The sequence below is a fragment of the Saccopteryx leptura genome, chromosome 5 (assembly GCF_036850995.1).
Source record: "Saccopteryx leptura isolate mSacLep1 chromosome 5, mSacLep1_pri_phased_curated, whole genome shotgun sequence".
Lineage (NCBI taxonomy): Eukaryota > Metazoa > Chordata > Mammalia > Chiroptera > Emballonuridae > Saccopteryx > Saccopteryx leptura.
Window position 1 is genome coordinate 204,746,496 of NC_089507.1, and position 17,968 is coordinate 204,764,463.

Sequence of the window (17,968 nt, forward strand, 5' to 3'; positions counted from 1 at the left end):
CTCCAAATTTAGTAAAATGTTTTCTTACATTCTGTAATTTTGTCAATTTTTTTACATTTATAACCTTAATGTATTTGAAAATTACTTTTGTATATGATGTGGGATATAGATATAATTTGGCTATCATATCAAAAGAATAGCAAATTATATTATCATTTATTCAAAAATATATCAAAATTTTTCTTAATTTGAAATGCTTAACTTTATCATATTCTTAATTATACTTGGATCTCTTTCTGGATTTTCTATTTGCTATTTCTATGAATGTTTCCATTCCTGATGTTTATTCCTCATTGTTGGGCTGGGTGAGAAGGAGTCCAGAGGTGCCTTTCTCCATGGTTTCAAGAGAGTCAACATTTTTGTCCCACCTGCTAACCAGCCCAGCTCCCAATAATGAGAAGAATGGGTGTTAGCAGAACTGAACGGGAGAGGACCAATGCTATAATGAGCTGAATAAATATTTCCCAGGATGCTGGACACCTTAAATGTTTTTTATGAAGTGTCTTCTCGTTATTGTCAAATGTAAATATAGCAGTGAATGTCCTGTACCTTATCCCTCTGGGAGAGAGAAAGTGAGATTTTCTATTTCATTGGAAACCACAGAGTGTAAAACTTTAGATGGAAGAGATGTGAAGCAGAAAGCAATGAGGGTCATTAACTTTATTTATTTATTTTTGCTATTACATTTTCTGCTCTGTCTGGTAGAAAAATAATAATGGAAGGTTCTTGAGCAGTGCTTGAAGCACCTATGTGCCCAGGATCAGTCCATTAAGAGAAGAAGGAGTGTATATTGGACCAGACAATTTCATTGTAGGTATATCTCATGCCTTTGTTGTGCCTCTTCTTACTGTGTTATCATAGATTTCTTAATCCACACATGTGGCCTCAGTGGAGATTCTCTTGGTAAAGCAGAGAAAGAAGGGTTATATTTTATCTAAAATGAGTGAGCCTGACCATAAAGAGGGGGTATGGTTAATGCTTCACTGGAGGGACTCTTGTGCCTGAGAGCACACACTAGACATCATCCTAATTGGTGCAGTTTTGTGCAAGTTAGAAAGCATGAGATCCTGAATGATGGAGAGATTAAAACCTACCCAGGAAGTCCCACCATGAGCTCCTATTTCTTTCATCTAGAACGTTCCTTTAGGTTACCCAGTGTTTAAAGAAATCAGTTAAACAGAGTTTCTGGCCGAAGATGAGGAATATGGAATGTATTTGGAGAAGAAATGTTATTAAACCAGCTCCAGCATTATAAGGTAGAGCACAAATATCTTACCTGTTGTTCCCTGCTTATATTGTAGAATTAAGCAAAATCCCCTTCTCCATTTTACCTCCTGTTTTATGTAAGATACAATGGTTGATGCAGGAACGTGCTGTTTCACACACTGGCTGCAGGATTTCTTAGCAGGATTCAGTTAGTGCTAAAAGAGAAGGGACTTTATCTGTGAGACCCTTGCCCTGAAGCTAGTTGGGGTAGTGAATGGGACTTTTAATTGTCTCTTTATGGGTTATGGGTAAATGCTTTTGACTATGTTAATCAGAAGCCTTGGAAAGGTTTATGAAAAGCAGTGCATGTGTATTGAAGAGTCAAGGGGTGGGAACATAGGGACTCTTTTTCATTTTGTGCACTCAGAATGATCTCCTCCATCTGGTAATAGCCTTCACAGGTGAGGGATTGGACTATGTCAATGACATGGCCAGAGAAGGGATTCGGGGCAGAGATGCCTGAAAAAATTCAGAGAGAAAAACGGTCAAGTTGAATATCCTATAACTGCGAAGATCATGGCCATGCTGAATGAACACTGTAGCATTATATTCAGAAGACTTGGCAACCAGCGTTGGGGCCATCATTCTCTTGGTAGCCAAAACACAATCACTGGGCTCAAGTTGAGGGTTCTTTTTCCAGAAGCACTGTGAAGAGCCAAGTCACATTTCAATGACTGAGTTACTAAAGAAATACAAATAAAACTACTTGTAAATCGGGATCAAGTAAGGAGGCTAGTTAAACTCATTGGAGCTCCTGGCTTGGTTGAAATGACTCAGGAAACATCACAAAAAAAACTTTTGTTTTGAGTGCAGGGACATTACTTTTGTTTTGAGTGTCAGGTTCATAGCTCAATTTGATTTCAAGGACAAAGGGGAGCACAGGTTTGGTACTTTGGTTCCACTAATGAGCTCAACACAAGAGAGGAGGTGATGCAAACCTATGCAGAGCTGGCTTGTCACACCTGAGAGTGTATGAGTGTGTAGTACGAGGAATGGTTCAGGAGGGAGAGGGGAGCTAATGGACAGGACCAGCTGATATTCCACCTCTGGAATAGGCAGGGGGAGAGATCTTCAGAGAAAGAAGGCAGACACAGAGTTTATTTCATCTTAATGGTCATAGTTATTTCTCTGGAAAGACAAAACTGAAGTCAGGAAAAGAGCCAACAGATGAGAGTTTCAGGGAAATACTACAAAGATCCTAAAATTTGTCTGGATTTTTTTTTCTGTCTTCAGATGTGGTATCATTCGCTCTTTTAGCCTTGAAGACGTTCATGGGCCCTGTTTAAGCAAACACACAAAAACAAAACAAAACACAACAGATCTGTCTTACAGGTTTTGGAAAGTCTCCCTGGGTTAATTTGTCACTTTTTTTTATCTCAGGGGGAACCCAGAGGATGCCATCTCTTTCCATGCCCCTCCTGCTCCATCGATGAATCTCTCATTCTTTCATTTTCTCAAAACTGCTTACTACGTGCCAGACACTGCAAAGATTCACTAGGAATATTAAATTAATGAAACAAAATTTCTGCTTTTGAGTTATTTCCAAGGCTATTCTCTATCTCATCCTTCTGGGAATCAGCCATACTGTAGCCCTCTTTGCCTCCATGGGCCTTCTTCTAGTTCCTATGACTGGGGAATGGTCAAGTGTGGGCAGGGAGGTAGCTTAGTTTATAAAACATCACATTGCTATGGAGAGTTCACGGGTCTGGAATTACAATGGTTTGGGTGACCTTGTGTATGTAGGATAGTCAAGTCCTGGGCGACCATCAGATCTGGTTAGAAAGGTTCTTATGCCACTTAATAATATAACCTTGGGCCAGTTAGTTATCTCAGCTGGGCTTGGTTTCCTCATCTGCCACATAAAAATCATAATACACATCTAGCTTAGGGCGATTTTAATTTTCATTTGTACCAATATATGTAAATTGCTTAGTGCAGTCTCTGGCACATGGTGTTTGTCCAATAAATGATGGCTATTATTTCCTCTCTGGACTTTCGATTACCTAACTGCAACATGACAAATGATTCTGAGATCCAACCCAACTATTACACCTTTTGATTAAGACAATTCTCCCTCCTTCCAGATTCCTAAACCAGGGTTTATCTTGGGATCCCCAAACTGCCCCTTCTCTCCCCAAGAACCAAGGACATGACTGGATTCCTTACGGTATTCTGTATGCTTCTTCACAGGCTACTTGACATTCTATTTTAAGCTCGTAGTTGTTAAGGTTGCCATTACAGCCAGAGAAGATAAAACTCTGACATCGTTTGGAGGTTTTGTTGTAGAAAAATCTGAAGTGGATTTCGTAGCAGCTGCCAGCATCCATGTCCAATTTGCAGGGATCTGCAGGAAAGGTTCCCACTGAGTTAGGGGAAGTTTGTTAGGACTCAGCAAGAGATCTTGTTTTCATGAGCCCTGAAAAATTCCTCCTGTTAGCCTGGAGATAGTCTCATAGGCAAAGTCACTGAAGGACACCTGGTGTTCTCTGGGAATTAGGGTTACTCAGCAAGGTTGCCCTTGGGCATTTAAGTTGATTACAATACCAGGTGACTTGCAGAAATAGTGAGCAGTAAAAAGGAGGTTCTGCCAGAAGCTTGTGCAAAGTGATAAGGTTCTTGTTTTATTAAAGCACAGTCTCCAGGCCCTGGCTGGGTTGCTCAGTGGATAGAGCATTATCCCAGCACACAGAGGTCGCAGGTTCAATCCCTGGTCAGGGCATATACACAAGAAGCAGCCAGTGAGTGTATAACTAAATGGAACAAGTAAGTGGAACAACTAGTTGATGCTTCCCCCTTTCTCTTTCTCCTTCTCCCCTACCCCAACCCTTCCTCTCTCTCTCTCTCAAATTAATGGGAAAATTTTTTAAATCACACTTTCCAGTTTCTATATACCTTCATTTTTCTCTCTTAACTGCCCACATAGGACAGACATACAACTCAGAATGCTCACTCTCCAGTTTTCATATATTCACTACGCTATCTACACCCCAAATTTCAGGTAACTATGCCTGCTGCTGTCCTCAAAGCAGGATACATATCATCAAGATGCAGAGCCCTGAGGGTAATACTCTTGCTCTCAGATCCTGTCATCTCCCTTCACAATGTTACCTTCTCAGAGGCAAACCCATTTTTATTGATAAGTCACCTAGCGAGTGGCCAACATAGCAACAGGGTTGTATTGGCAACTTGGAGACTGTTGTTTATTCTACCCATGTAACCAGTCTGGAATTTACTCGCTGGTAAAAGTAGCTATTCAGGGAGTGTAACATACATAATCTTATTCATACAAACACCCTCTGAAGCAGACTTTGTTCTGATCTACTTCTATACAGGGGAAACTGAGGCTTAGGAATAGTAAGTGACTGACTCAACCAAGGCACACAGTTGCTAAGTGGCAGGCCAGAATGTGGGGTCTCTGACTCAGAGTATAGACCCTGCTACGTTCTTGAAGCACGGAGCATGGACACGGTACATGTGGAAGAAAACATCATTGTCTTTCACATCTACATTGTGAACCTCTCTAAACAGGGACTAAGCGTCTAAGTGTTCTTTATGGGTCCAGATCCCAGATATTCAAAATGCCTCATTTTTTTTCCAGTCTCAATTTCCTTTTTCTGTCATCTTAATATATACTCTTGATTGATCTGAGAATCTTTGAAATTTGTCATGAAACCCCTAACTCAAAATACTTAACAGTGTTTTGAACCCCTACCAAAGACAGCAGCCCTATTGGAAAGGACTTACTTGCATCCTAGTTTGTTTTGATCTCATCAGACATCCAGAAGATCCCTAGAGTAAGTACTGTCCTAAGTCAAAAGACGAAGAGTCCCTGGGTACTGGTCCAAAAGGAGGAACTTCCTGAACCAAAGCTTTCCCCCCAACACATTCTCCCACTTTCATTATTGGTCTTTGAATTTATATTCTGCTTCAAGTTCATACCTTTCATATCTCCACATATCTGGTTAGTAAGTTTAGTAACACCACCCATTAATGCAGTAGTCAGCAAGGAGAAGACGAAGAACCCTAGAAAAAATCTCAGCTCAGCAGGCTTCATGGTGTGGCAAGCAGTAGGTATGAGAGTCTTAGTATCAACTGATCTTATATTTTGGGCTTGATACATGAGAGGGCTGAGCCCACTTACCCCACGGGCCAGGACTAGGTGTTGAGTTGAATGCTTGGGTACTCAGCCATGAAACTGAAGGTCCCAGGCTGATTAGACCCCTGATAGTGAGTCCCATGTTCGTGTAGAAACCATAGAAACTAAACGGCCAGAAGCTCTGTGTATGTTTAACCACGGAGGGTAGAACTATCAGAGCAAAGAAGAATTAAAAAAGAATTGCTTCCTTTCCTCTCTTCAGCCTCCTTCAGTAAGGAAGAGAGTGATCCTGGTGCAACAGAACGAGTACAACAAACACAATAATAGTAACGATAGTAACTAACCCTTATAGTACTTCCTTCCTGCTAGACACTATTTTAAGCAATATACATACTAAATCATTGAACTAGCACATGCAACCCATGAGTTAAGCACAGTTTTTTTTAGCTTTGTCCCATTTCTTTTGTTTATATTGAATTTTATTGGGGTGACACTGGTTAACATTATTATATAGGTTTCAGGTGCCCAATTCTATAACACATCTCTGTATACAGTATTATGTGTTCACCTCCACAAGTCAAGTCTCTGTCCATCACCATTTATCCCCCCTATACTCTCTTCCATGCACCCTCTCGCCCCGGCAATCACCATACTGATGTCCGTGTGCATGAGGTTTTTACCCAACCCCCTCCACCCCGACAGCTGTCAGTCTGCTCCCTATGTACGAGTCTGTTTCTATTTTGTTTGTTAGTTCATTCTGTTCATTAGAGTCCACATGTAAGTGAAACCATATGGTACTTATCTTTCTCTGACTGGCTTATTTCACTTAGCATAACGATCTCCAGGTCCATCCATGCTGTCACAAGAGGTAAGATTTTCTCCTTTTCTTTTTAACCACCAAGTAGTATTCCATTGTGTAAAAGTACCATAGTGTTTTATCCGTTCATCTATAGATGGGCACTTGAGCTGTTTCCAGATCTTGGCTAATGTAAATAACATTAAGTGCAATTATTATCATCATTTACAGGTGAAGAAACAGAGGCTGAGGTTAACTTATATGTAGAAGGTCATGCATATATTATGTAGTGAATATAAGATTTGAACTCACTACATTATATTACCTAGAAACATAGGACACCTTGATTCTGTTTTCTTGTAAGATTTTTGAAATTGTGACTTTCACAATGACCCCTTAAACTACCTGAAGCTGATTATTTTGAGTAAGTCATGGACTAAAGGTCCAATTTTATTTTTTCAAAGGTTGCAGACCATTTATTGATGAGTTTCTCTTTTATCCAGTTATATGATAACTTCACATATGTATGTGGGATTATTTCTGAGCTCTCTTTTTACTCTCTCATATATTCCTTCTCCAAAACCATTATTAAATTTCTTGACTAAATCTTTTTCTTTAATTTTGAAGAGGTTTTAAAGTATTGGTATTAATTCTTCTTTAAATGTTTGACAGAATTCACCTGTGAAGCAATCTGGTCCCAAGTTTTCTTTATTGGGAGTTTTTTTGGTTACTGATTCAATCTCCTCACTCACGAGTGGTCAGCTCAGATTTTCTATTTCTTCACAATTCAGTCTTGCTAGGTTGAGTGTTTCTAGGAATTTACCCATTTATTTAAGATCGTCCAATTTGTTGGCATGCAAGTGTTCATAGTAGCCTCTTAGGAATCTTTGCATTTATATGGTATTAGTTGCAATATCTCCTCCCTCTTTTCTTTATAATTAATTTGAGTCCTCTCTCTCCTTTATGAAAAATGTAGCTAAAAGTTCATAACTTTTGTTTATCTTCTTGAAAATGTAACTCTGAGTTTTAGTGATCTTTTCTATTCCCTGTTTCATTTATTTCTTCTCTGATCTTTATTATTTCCTTCCTTCTGCTGACTTCGGGCATAGTTTGTTTTTCTTTTTCTAGTTCTTTGAAGTGTAAAGTTATGTTGTTTATTTAAGATATTTCTTTTTTCTTAATGTTGTCATTTATTGCTACAAATACTTCCATTTTAGAAGTGCTTTTGTTGCATAAATGTTAGTATTCTGCATTTCCATTTTCATTTGGTTTGAGATATTTTCTAATCTCTTTTGATTTCTCCTTTGACCCATTGGTTGTTCAGGAATCTCTTATTTAATTTTCACATATTTGTGGATCTCCCAACTTTTCTTCTTTTAATGATTTTTCAGCTTCATATCATTATGGTCAGAAGAAATATTTATTACTTTAATATTCTTGACTTAATAAAAGACTTGTTTTGGTCCAACATATGATCTAGCCAACATATGATCTATTCTATCTATGTCTTGTGTACCCCTGAGAAGTATATTGTTATGTCCATTTTGTCTAAAGTATAGTTCAGTCCCAATGTTTTCTTACTGATTATCTGTTTGGATGATGTATCCATTGTTGAAAGTGGGGTATTGAATTTTTCTACTATCTATGTCTATTATTGTATTTTGTCTATTTCTCCCATCAGATATGATAATATTTACTTTATATATACTGCTCACAAAAATTAATGGGATATTTCAAAAATGAATATGAAGCAGTAAAACCTCCCCTAATTTTTGTGAGCAGTATATTTAAGTGTTCCAATGTTGGGTGCATATCTACTTAACTGTTGTTATACCCTCTTGATGAATTGACCCCTTTATCATTGTATAGTGACCTTCTTTGTCTCCTGTGACAGATTTTGACTGCAAGTCTATTTTATCTGGTATAAATATGCCACCTTTGCTGTCTTTTGGTTACATTTGCATGGAGTATCTTTCCCCATCTCTTCACTTTCAGCTTGTGTTCATAAGGACTTGAATATTGATGCTATTATATATTGTTAGGTGCATACACATTAAGTCTTTATATTATTTGTATTCAGCATTGTCCCAGGTGACAAAAGAAAAAAAATGAGTCTTTTTTTTCCTTCATTTTGTTTTCCAAGTAACCTTGTTGACTTGGTATAGCCCCCCTACTGGGAACTGAGAGTTTGTTGATCTTTTACTACCTCACTGTAGCCTAATAACCATTCATCCAGCTCTACCAAGTCCTCACTACCTCCCAATACGGCCATGAAGCCTTGAGGGCAGGCCCCAAGCACATTGCAGTGTAACAGCAGATTGATCGTTCTCCTTGAGGTAGAACATGGGATCAATGTGATTAATAAGTGTAACCAAGGACAGATTGTCCAGATAGGCAGTAGTGCATTCAGACCACTATTAGGGCATGCAGCACACCTCCCTGGGTTGGGACAGGGCAGCCTGACTCCATGCTTGGATGGGGCTGTTTCTCCCTCTCCTCATGCTGGGTGGAAACTACACTGAGCCTTGGGAGGAGCAAGCAAGGGGCCTGAAGCTTAAGCTTCATGAGTTTTAGGGTAAATTAGCCTCTATGGCCAAGCTTACAATCTATTTGTAAGTCAGATCTTGTTGGGGAGAGTGGTCTCAGATCTAATGCTTCTCAATACCATCCTGATGGTGGACTAAGACAAATAAAATCGTAAAATCGTGGGGGCCTGCAGAAAAAAAGAGGACTAATTAATCCTTTTCTTTCTCTTGGATTCCTTGAACATTCATGGGTCACACTGTGTTGGGCCTCTAGAGAACTACTGTCACCAAATTGTGTGTTGTCGGTCTATACTTCCCGAACCTTAAAGAAGTAGTCCCAGGAAACTCTCCCTGGAATCTGACAAGAAGCTGTCCCGGCGTGTGTTCACCTTACCACACGAGCTTTCCTCTCTGAGAACACGGGGAAGAGCATGTGTCTCTTGCCATTTACCAACATGAATACTGCCACTTTTCTGGAGTATCTCCTTGGGTTAACTTCATGCTTACTCTGAATTTTGTAATGGACTATGTGGTTATTATAAAAGCTTAGAGCCAATTTCATGACACCTTTCAGCAAGTGTCTATGCTCCATACTTTATTATTGTTATATTTCCTTTGTTCTGTCTGCCTGATACAGACTAAATTTTTTTTCATACTATGAATACATGGTATGAAAAAAATCTTAGTAAGCTGCTTTAAATTCTTTTGAAATGGGGTTGAATGTCAGTCAACAAATGAATGAAACCACGAATTGATTTGAACTCAGGTCTTCATATTAAATTAAGTTAAATTAAATTATTGTGTGTGTCTCTCCCCCACCCCTCCGCCCTGGACACCATGCTGCTTTGAAGGTGGAAGGCATGGGATGAGGCTTCTGGGGACACAAGCTTCCTCTTGGTTCATCAGTTTCATGGTTGGGTACGTGGGACATCCTGACCTGCACCAAGGACAGGTGAGAGGTGGTGAAGTGGAGGAAGAGGGAAATGAAATATAAGAGGAGACACTGAAATTTCGGTCTCAATTTAAAGGAACAGTCTCAGCTCAGAGAAGATTTCTCCAACTTCCTCCCAATAGCATAAAGCAGAAGGTTCATACGAATCTTTCTTGATGATTTTCTCACTGTCCCTGATGACTAGATGGTGAGAGCAGCACTTAGAGCCCAAGATGGGCTACCTTTCTGCATTAGCCTTTACCCTGAAAGACTGTTGGAACATTGTGAGGCTAGACTTTAGGGTAAGATTTCCTAATGCCTTAGGAGGTATTCTCTCCCTGTGGTCAGAACCTACATTTTGTTCTTAGTTCAGGAGGGAGCATCTAATGATGAGAAAAAGACTGATGGAATGTGGTCCAGGGGAGTAAATAGGTACTTTGTGTCTGATCGAAGCTGAATAAACTGAAACCAACTGACGATGGGAATGGACAAGCCAATGGTACTGAAAAATTCACCAGTCAGGAAGGATATGCCTGGAAGGGCCACTGTGAAGCTAATGTATCATAACTTTCTGGAGTCCTAACTGCTTTCCCAGCCACTTCTCCTGATATAGAGTATTGTTTTTCTTTCAGCGATAGAACTCCCAGGTGACTTGTGAAAGCTGGGATATGAAAGAGGGCAGGTGACATTCTAGAACAGGATTGAGTTGTGAGTAGATGCTACAGATGGAGGAGTTCTGCCTATTAGAATATGGACATTAGTGACAAGAGGTCTGAGAGCAAGGAAAGTATATATACTACAAGCTTCTGTGTCGAATGCTGTGCCAGACCCATTAAACTGGTTAGAACAAAACAAGACCAAAGGTTCTGTACTTTGATTATACCAATGCCCCGCTTCCAAGCCTCGGTCCGTCCTCCCTTTCTCTGGCCCTCAATTATTCTCATTTAAAATGCAGAGATCAGATCAGCTGAATGCACAGAATCCTTCTGGTTTGAAGACTGTAGGAATAAGGAGTGTGAATTGTGTCTGTGTCCAGCCATGAGTTTGAGGGTGGAAAAGAGAAGAAATCTGGTGTAGTGGGTAATAGAGGCAATAAGTGAATAAGAGACAGTGGGCAGCTGGGTGGAGAGAAGTAGCTCAGCTGCTTGGTGCTATCATGCTGGAGATATGGGCCCAGACACGGCTGAGCCTGGCTTGAAAAGCTTGTGCTGTATGTTGGTTCCCTTGGGAGAGACAGGAGCACACATTTGGGTTTAGGTGGATGCATGACTTGTAGTCAAGGAGTGTGCGCCAGCCTCTGGGGTTTGGGTTATTGTCCTGGTTTCCTTCCCATTCCCCGGTACATATATCTTCTCTTCCTTGACAAATCCCAGGGCTCAGGTGCTATGAGGTTGGCTGATAACATGTGTATGGTATCTGACCCAAAGTTAGCATTTAATGGGTCTTATTTTTGGTATCTTTCTTTCTTTTTCTTTTTTTTTAGTTTTTTAGAGGAAAGAACTTTTTAGGTTTGGTTTCAATTCCTACCCTCACCAAAATAGCACCTTCAGACTTTTCTCCCATAATCCAGTGTGTTAAGAATCCAAAGAAAGTGGGCATTTCTCTGAACAACTATCGGATGCTATTTTGAGCTGACACTCTCAACTGTCTGAAGTCCACAAAGGAGAAGGTGGTGGTTATAACTACAGCTTTTTCACCAAAGAGGTATGTGACGGTACCTGTTTACTCCCAAAGGAGGGATCTCACAATATATGGGAGTTCAGAGACTGAGGAGAGGCCGTGGCCCTTACTCTCTGCTGTTAGGCTGGAAGAGCCCTGGCTGAAGAAACCAAAAGGTAAGACTTTGATGTGGGGAGGGATTTACATGAATAGTGGCTCAGGATTGGATTCCCTCTTTTGACCTCCGCATTTTGCTGTGAGAAGAACGATTCTTGAGAAGCCATTGGTCCAAGAAGAATGAGAGATACCCAGATCAAAAATGGAGCCCACCCTCAGCCTGGATCCAAGCTCAGCCAAACCCAGTTTAGATTAATTAAACATCTGTTTTCCTGCTGATGTGTGAGAGAAAATAAATCTTTAATGTGTCTTGCCACTGGAGTATCATTGGTGGGTAATTGTTACTTGATGAATACCCATGCAATAAATTCTACATTAAACATTACCTGCACGTGTAATATAAAATAAAGGAGAACACCGGAGATGGAAAAGAACTAAAATAAGTACCCACATATACAATATTAAGTGCATTTATATTTATAAACATCCATCATACAGGGAAGAGAATAACGTGGTCCTCTTTTCTGATCACGAAGCTGTGGCTGATACTGATTTCTTGCTCACACATCTACATTCCCTTTGCTTTCAGCCAGCCATGTGTCAGCTGGTTAGTGATGTTTGTTTGTTTTTCAACTTGGTAGGATCTTCCAAATCCTCATTTCTGAAGCATGTGAGCGCTTCATGGCTCTGTATCGGTTGCTGTAACCTATTATCTGAGATCTAGAAAGTTCCCGTGTTCTAGTTCTAATTTTTGACCCCATCATTTAGTAGCAGTCCTATTTCTTCTTTATAATGGGAACTGGTCACTACAGCCAGCAGGAAAACCCCCCTTGATGTGGCCAACGAAACTAGAAGTGAGAGACGGGGGCAGTCTTACTCCATAACCCAGGCGGTTTTGTTGACACTTAGAGGAAGAATTCCACTCTCAGATACTAAAAACACACTGAACCTGTAGATCACATTTGCTATTGCTGGAGCATTCTTAAAATCTTAGAAGAAAGATTAGTGGGGAGGCAGAGGGGAACTAGGACTCCTGGGCTGAGTGTCTAGAACAGTGTTTTTCAACTTCCAGACTGCGGACCAGTCCACCAGAAATATCATGTTGGTCCGTGGAAGAGTGAACCACTTCTGAGGTTGTATAAAGATTATAGACCCGGCCCTGGCCGGTTGGCTCAGCGGTAGAGCGTCGGCCTGGCGTGCGGGGGACCTGGGTTCGATTCCCGGCCAGGGCACATAGGAGAAGCGCCCATTTGCTTCTCCACCCCCCCCCCTCCTTCCTCTCTCTCTCTTCCCCTCCCGCAGCCAAGGCTCCATTGGAGCAAAGATGGCCCGGGCGCTGGGGATGGCTCCTTGGCCTCTGCCCCAGGCGCTGGAGAGGCTCTGGTCTCGGCAGAGCGATGCCCCAGAGGGGCAGAGCATCGCCCCCTGGTGGGCAGAGCGTCGCCCCTGGTGGGTGTGCTGGGTGGATCCCGGTCGGGTGCATGTGGGAGTCTGTCTGACTGTCTGACTGTCTCTCCCAGTTTCCAGCTTCAGAAAAATACAAAAAAAAAAAAAAAGATTATAGATCCAATGATCTTAGTTAAATGCACTTAGGTTGAGGGTGATTTCTGCCTTACCGGTCCCTGAAATAATACTCCTATTTTCACTGGTCCCCAAGTGCAAAAAGGTTGCAAACCACTGGTCTGGTGCCCGGGGTCATCAAGGATCAGCCCGATTAGAAGGGTGTCACAGAAGAAAAGAACAGGATTGTGATAAATTTATTTTTGGAAAAGTTCATTTGGAGGGGATGTGATTGAGGGGGGAAGTAGAATGGTCACCAGGTAACCACAAATTTCTAAGTTGGTAACGTTCACGTGGGATTCGTGGACGGAAGCCGCATCTTCCACAGTTGCTGGAGGTTTAGTAGAGAAACTGAGATCGTTGTTCAATTCACTGGTCTTTCAGCACATGGTTTAATCACATCATCTTTCAGGGATGGAGTGCTTTCCATGACTGTGAAAGACATGGCGCTTGTCTTCTTTGTGAGCTAAATTTTTACGGACCCTGGAGAAATTTTTTAAAAAACATAGCATTTAAGGTGAAATGCACACTTAAATTTCTTTATAAAACAAGAATTTGGGATAAAGGAAGGATTGAGGGGACATGAATAATAATGGTAACATTCTTCTTAGACTGGTACCAGGCCCTGGGGGATGGGCTTGACCTGTGTCATCTCATTTCATCTCAGGACATGCCTGGAAAGGTGCTTTTGGCTCCATTGACAGGTGGAGAGACGGGGGTAGGGGAAAGGGGGTTGGGGGGTGTTGGAGATGCCCCTGCATCACCAGGCCAGCAAAGGCAGAGCTGGACCGAGTCCCCGAATAACCAGGACCCTTAGCCCTTACTCTGTCCCAGTGCCTCTCGCGAACAGATACTGTATTTTCAAGCTTCTTTTTGGTTTGTTTTTCGGCCTATTCTAAGCATTCAAAAGCAAATATAAATTCATCTTTAAGAAAAAAAAAATTTATAGAAAGACGCCAAGTTTGGTAAGGCATGTTTCTAAGTGTAAAAGGGACTGAGGAGCTAGGAGGCCTGAGGCGAGAGCGAGGGAAAGAGCGTCAGTGGAAAAACTTAGTGGAAACAGGAAGCTGAAAACGCACGCAGCGGAAGTGAACTGAGCCAGCCAAGGTGGCAACCCCTTGGGAAGAGGGCATCTGAGGCATTGCGTTGCTATTCCAGCTCTATCATCCACCAGGGGACTGCTGCTGAGCGTATTTAACTCTGTGGTCCTCTGTTTCCTGGTCTGTAAATGGGACATTATGGTGCTGCAAGGTCAGAATGAGATGAAGTGTGTCATAGCTACAATGTTCACATTCCAGAAAGGTTGACTTGACAGCACCCACTGGAGCCCAGGTTGCATGAAGGACTGTGACAAGCTCTGCTTGGGCTGTCTGTCCTCCCTTCCAGGTCACCACAGGAAGCTCTCAGCACTGTACTTTCTGGGAACAAGAGCAGTATTTTTCTCAGGCCCTCATTGGCACTGTCATCAGCTTCGTCACCTGACCTTCCCAGCAGCTCCAGGGTCTCCAGAGCCATAACAGTCAGGTGAGGGGACCCATTCTGCAGAGGACAAACACACTGACATGTGGCTCTAACAGATGCTACAGTGAATGCAATGCGTCAAAAGGCACGGTCTTAGCTGACCCTAGCAGATGATAACAGGATGGGGGGGGGCGGTTCCACAGAAGACACACTCAGGTTTATGGCAATGTTTTTCAGCCCGTGCAAGGTGAAGTCCTGCCTCTTTGGGCAACGCATCAAGACAAGGCTTACTAAGGCTCATACACCCACAGCCATGTATCCCTGAAATGCTATAAAAATAGCCCCTATAGTTGCACCAGCCACCTTCAGTTCACCTTTCACCTGGATAGGACACGTGGGTTCTTACCACGAACTCAATGTCTTCCCGCAGAATGGGCCCTAGACTACATAACAATGACAACGCATCAACTGATGGCCAGTGTGTGGCCTGAGCAGTCAATTATGTACAAGGTGTGGAGGAAGTTAGCACAGCGGGCTCACCAGGGCCCGGGCAAGCGTGAAAGTGTGCTCACGACTTACACTCTTCCATCGGCCTCCACTGGCTACCACTGATCGAGCTCCTTCGTACAGTGTTACTAAAAAGAGTCTAAGTGACTCTTTTCTAACTTGGAAACTCTGGCGGCTTCTGAAGGGTTATTAGAAAACCCTAAGTTCCTCAATTTTTTCCTAGTCTGAAACAAAATCCACCAAGTCATGAATAGCAGTTTTCCTTTGGTGGTAGAGTTACAGAGGGCTCCATTCTGCTCACTTTTATTGGGACATTGGTAAAATAATAAATATGATCCTTTTTTAAAAGAATAACAACTTGCAACCTCAAAAGAGCGAGTTGCTGGCAGCGTCTAACCTTTGTAGAGTCTTTGCCCCGACTAAGTTCTTCCATTTCTCATGGTCTTCTGTATTCTCCCAAATCCCGAGGCACGAAGCCCTCTTCATCTTTGATGTGAGGAAGCTGATGGTCTCAGAGATGGAGAGTGAGCTGACCAGGCCAAACAGGGTGTGAAGAGCTTCCCCTGGCTTCCTGCTCAGGGCGCTGTCAATCCGGGGGCTGGCAGAGCCTGTTCCCTGGCCCAGGCTCAGGCCTGAGTGCCCTGTGTTCCCCCGGGGCCATGATTCTGCCTGTTCTAAGTTGCATAACTGGCCCTGGACCACATGCTGCCCCAGGGAGTGAGAACACCCAGGAGGGGAATAACAGAGAAGGAACACAATCTGGATGACAAAAGCTATTTTGAACTCATGGGAGGATTGGTACCTGTAGAGAAGCTAGAGGAGCAAAACTGGGAAAACCCACCAGGAGGGCCAGGCCAACCCCGACATGTACAAAACGCCCCTGTGAACATGTCTCACTTGCCCGTCAGTCTCTTTTTCAAGTATCTGTGTTTGGGTTTGTAGAAGAAAAATATTTTCAAATGTGATCTGGTGAAATTTATGTCTTAGAGATATAATTTTTTTTTTTTTTTTTGTATTTTTCTGAAGCTAGAAACGGGGAGAGACAGTCAGACAGACTCCCGCATGCACCCGACCGGGATCCACCCAGCATGCCCACCAGGGGCGAAGCTCTGCCCACCAGGGGGCGATGCTCTGCCCATCCGGGCGTCGCTCTGTCACGACCAGAGCCACTCTAGCGCCTGGGGCAGAGACCAAGGAGCCATCCCCAGCGCCCGGGCCATCTTTGCTCCAATGGAGCCTCGGCTGCAGGAGGGGAAGAGAGAGACAGAGAGGAAGGAGAGGGGGAGGGGTGGAGAAGCAGATGGGCACTTCCCCTGTGTGCCCTGGCCGGGAATCGAACCTGGGACCCCTGCACGCCAGGCCGACGCTCTACCACTGAGCCAACCGGCCAGGGCCGAGATATAATTTTTTTATTTTCCATTACTTCCATCATTAAAACGAGACCATGGAGCTAGGTTCTCCTGCCTTCGGGAAGGCAGAACCTCAAAGGACCCAGTGACAACAGAGTCAGACTTAGGCTCCTGCCTCCACGCGGAGCCTCGAAGGACGTGGGGTTCAACTGCCAGCGTCAGTCTCTTGAGAGAGAAGTGGTTGCCTAGTCGCTAAAATTTACTAAGTATTATGTAGAGCTTGCAAGGGTGATCTATTTTAACCTCATTATTCTTGATATAGTATTTTTTTACTAATTGATTTTGGGGAGAGAGGAAGGGAATAAAAAGGAAAGAGAGAGAGAGAAAGAGAGAAAGATCGATTTGTTGTTCCACTTATTTATGCATTCATTGGTGATTGATTCTTGTTTGTGCCTTGACCTGGGGATTGATCCCACAACCTTGGCGTATCAGGATGACACGCTAACCAACTGAGCTACCCAGCCAGGGCATCCTAAAGTTTAGAAAGTTGATGCCCAGAGATAGGTGAGTTAACTTGTCTGAGGTCACTCAGCTAAGAAGTGGTTAACTCAAGTCTAAGAGCCAGGGTCTGAGTCCTTGTGTCTGGCTGCGGGCCTATGCCCATACTTTGACACTCTGTAGCTTGTCTCACATGCAGGGCTTGTGCTCAGGGCAGGGAACACAGCAGAGAACACGATCTTGTAGATGCCCACTGGTCAAATCTTCAGCCTTGTGGGTCTTTTGAGACTTAGCTTCTAGTAAGATAGAAAAAACGAGTCCCCATTTTATGCATAAGAAGAGAAGCAAAAATGGGGAATTGTCTTAGTTAAGGCCCTAGAAAGACAGTGGCAAGATAGGATGAGAAACGACACATCTCATCAGCACTCTAATGGCCCTTCTCTGCTCCGGGAGTGTTCTCCATTCAGGAGACTTTGTTCATTCTCCTGGTGATTAACCAAAACTTCCCTTGGGCTGGAGGATCTCCAGAACCCACAAACACCAGGAGCCAAAGGATAGTATTTGGTGAAAGAGGACACACAAAAACAGAACAATTTTTCCAGGCCCAGGATAAAGGTGAATTCTGAGACATGGCAGGGTCTGTGGATAGAAGGGTTTGTGGGTGTGTCCCCAGAGGCAGATCCAGAGGTTCACAGACGTGGTGATGAGGAGAGAAGGATTCTGTAGTTCAGGAGTGGAAGACGGCTTTTAAGCACGGCATTTATGGAAATTACTCTTGGGAAAGAGAAGAATGTTAGAAAAAAGGATCCAAAATAGTGGCTGGTAAGAGACTCTTCTGTTGATCTCTGTTGGGTAAACAGATAAGTTTAGGCTCCCTCGTCTGTATTTTGTATTGGAGTGGGGCAGCGCTGTGTGTGTGTGTGTGTGTGTGTGTGTGTGTGTGTGTGTGTGTGTGTGTGTGTAGTCTATGTAAGGCTGCTGCTGCTTGTCCTCAGGGTGGCAGATTGCAAATTGCAGATTGCCTTCCTGCTTGGGAGGGGCCATTGTTTGCTGGAGAAGGGGATTTTTCAATTTTGGGCTGAAGAGTGAGAGAGAGAGAAAGAGAGAGAGAGAGAGAGAGAGGAAATGCTGAGGGACTTGGGAACCCTGAGATTCCCACCCGGCCTGTGTGCTGGGGACTGCTGAGACTGGTGGGGCCTGTGA

The 17,968-nt window shown here is 43.0% G+C and overlaps 1 protein-coding gene across 1 annotated transcript; it reads right to left on the reverse strand.

Moving 5' to 3' along the window:
* Positions 1 to 2,367: 2,367 nt before the first annotated feature.
* On the reverse strand, positions 2,368 to 5,320 carry SPINT4 (serine peptidase inhibitor, Kunitz type 4). Its single transcript, XM_066387451.1, has 3 exons — positions 5,206 to 5,320; positions 3,433 to 3,610; positions 2,368 to 2,544 (listed from the first exon to the last, which is right to left on the reverse strand). The coding sequence occupies exons 1-3, from the start codon at positions 5,318 to 5,320 to the stop codon at positions 2,520 to 2,522; spliced, it is 318 nt and encodes a 105-aa protein (XP_066243548.1). The 3' UTR covers positions 2,368 to 2,519.
* Between the last annotated feature and the right edge of the window lie 12,648 nt (positions 5,321 to 17,968).